Source organism: Centrocercus urophasianus, unplaced genomic scaffold, assembly GCF_019232065.1.
Source record: "Centrocercus urophasianus isolate 14NV4802_14NV808 unplaced genomic scaffold, USGS_Curo_1.0 seq_28, whole genome shotgun sequence".
In the NCBI taxonomy this organism is placed as follows: domain Eukaryota; kingdom Metazoa; phylum Chordata; class Aves; order Galliformes; family Phasianidae; genus Centrocercus; species Centrocercus urophasianus.
In genome coordinates this window covers 11223266-11225765 of record NW_024884844.1, presented here as the reverse complement: position 1 = coordinate 11225765, position 2500 = coordinate 11223266, and the positions used below count along the sequence as shown (strand labels likewise).

Sequence of the window (2500 nt, the reverse complement as noted above, 5' to 3'; positions counted from 1 at the left end):
TGAACTCCTAAATGTTTTGGACGCAAGATATCCCCGTGAAAATGATCCGTAGAGAGGCAGAATGCCAGATCTGGGAAAAGAATCAAGGCTGGCTTGTCTGCTGTACAGTTTAAACAAATATTTTTCATCTGGTCTGCATATTCTATGCTTTTGTACAAATTTAGCATCTGTTTGTACCTGCATATTTTAACTTAAGAGCTTTCTTTTTTTTCCTTTTTTTTAAGCTTCAAAGCCATAAACATGTATATTTATACCACAGCATTGTATGGTGGTTGCAAAGCTCTGAATTAAGTCATTCTGTGCTTTAGTTTTGATTAGAATGATACAATTAGAACCTGTTATTCTACCAACTAATTACTTGTAGAATGTGACATCTGAAGAATACTACAAGATTACAAATTTAGGAATGAGCTGAGAATGTACCCTGTTGATGTTATTTTGCCTATCTTTAGTCAAATAATCGTCATGGAAATGGATTAATAGCGGGCCAGTTTCTGTCCTCATCAAAATCTTTCTCACAAGAAAGAGTAATACGGATTTTAATGCTTTGTGTATTGATAAAATTTTAATAGCTTGCTTTGATCTTCATGCTGGTCTATCACTGGATTGGCTAACCTGCATCCATCTTCCTGAATCACCATCGATTTGTGCTCCTTTCTGGGAAATTCTCTCTCCTTTTTCTTTTTTTTTTTTTTTCTTTTTTCTTTTTTTCTTTTTGGCTTTTGCCAAACCATTTCTGGGGGCCTTTTGACATTTCATTTCTTACAAGCACAGCTAAATGGAAGATTAAAGCAGATTCTTTGCTCAAATATCAAATACTCAATTCTTTCACTTTAAAAAAAAAAAAAAAAAAAAAAGAAAAAAAAAAAAGAGAGAGATTGTATGTTTGTATATGTCCTCAAAGAAAGTATAGCATTTGGGAGAAGTTGAAAAGGTGAGAAAGTGATGTTCTGTATATTTATTTTGGCCTGTGAAAATCCTTCAGAGGGTTAAACCTTGACCAGGCTGTATTTGTGAATACCTGTTGCACAAGAACTAACAAATTAGCAGCAAGAAACCAAGTCTGACAGGCACACCAAAGCAGGCTGAAGCATCTCTGCAATAAGCAGCGATGAAGGTGCATCCAACCTCCTATAAACTGTGCTCTGAAAACTTCACTTTCATGGAAACCAAACTGAACCACAATATAAATACATAGCAAGTAATTCTGCAGGTTTTGTGTGAATTTGCATGTGAATTAACCCAGTTTATGGCCATAAAGGCAGACTTTGTCAGTGCACGGAGAGTGCACAGAAGTCACAACCAAATTGTACGGGCAGGGAAGAGCTGCCCACTGTTGAAAATTCCTTACATTTCTGTGCCACTTGGTATCAATAAATGCTTTGCTTCCAATGGCAGTGACAGGATCTGTGTGGCGCTAAATAGAAATAGAGATATTAGATCTTCTTCTGTCTTCCTTTTGTGTTTGCTATTTCTTCCAGGTGCAGATCTCACAGTGTCTGTTAACTGATTATTTCTTTTAAATACAAAAAACCCCAAACCGACCCTTTTTATCACCAGGCTGCTTATTAGATTTGATATTGGGAAAAGCCCTTCATTTACTCGGAACAAATAGTTCTGTTTTCCACCACTTGCTGTAATGTTTAAAGTAAATAAGTTCTTGTCTGTCCAGCGCTGCTGAATTCATTCAGTTGCCAGAACAAAGCCATTGTATAGAGGGCCACAACAGCCCTTTTCTCTGCTTCCTTTAGACAAATCTTCCCCATTCCTGCACTGTGCTTGCTAGCTTTGTGGGCAGCTCTGTAATGTGCAAATGCTAAAAAGTGTGCATGCTTATTTCACAGAAGAAATGAAGGAAGATTATGACACTATGGGGCCTGAAGCCGCAATTCAGACCACTGGAAACAATGGTACAGGTAAGATGCCATGTTACATGAACATCCCTTCTATTCTGAATTGTTGAAAATTAGCTGTGCATGAAGAGAAGTAGTGTCAAAACAATTTTTCCTGGTTGCACTTTAACAGCTGGGAAACATTTACATAATTCTCCTACTTTCAGTTTATTTTTTGCAATTTGATAGTAGTGATAGTTCTTGCTCCCTCTCCCATGCCCTGCAGTGTTTCAGCCCCTAACATGTTTTAACTGCATCCTTGTAAGCTAGTAGTTATCAGCATCATGAGGAGATGTTTCCACAGCGAGGCTGAGCATAGGACAGTTTCAAGTAGCTGGACCAGGATGTAGGAAGCTTTTAATGAGAGAGACTGTACAAAGAGCTTGGTAATGAGGATGGGGTGCTCTTGTCCTGGCAACCCCAGATTCACATGGTGCACAAAGTAAGCTACTTCAGAGACGGAAAGCATCTTTTCAGAGAGATACACATAAACCACTTACATAGATATACAGACACACACACTTTAAATGCATATTTATGAGATTATTATGTTTCTGGCTAATCTTTTTTTTCTTTTTTTCTTTTTTCTTTTTTCTTTTTTTTTTTTT

General features: G+C 37.2%; 1 protein-coding gene across 1 annotated transcript in view; it reads left to right on the top strand.

Annotated features, from left to right (window-relative positions):
* Window positions 1–2500, top strand: part of ZEB2 (zinc finger E-box binding homeobox 2) — a 31535-nt gene that overhangs the window by 4296 nt on the left and 24739 nt on the right. Inside the window, exon 3 of the mRNA XM_042827025.1 lies at window positions 1845–1916. Coding sequence (XP_042682959.1) covers window positions 1845–1916 — 72 coding nt within the window. The remainder of the gene's footprint in view (window positions 1–1844; window positions 1917–2500) is intronic.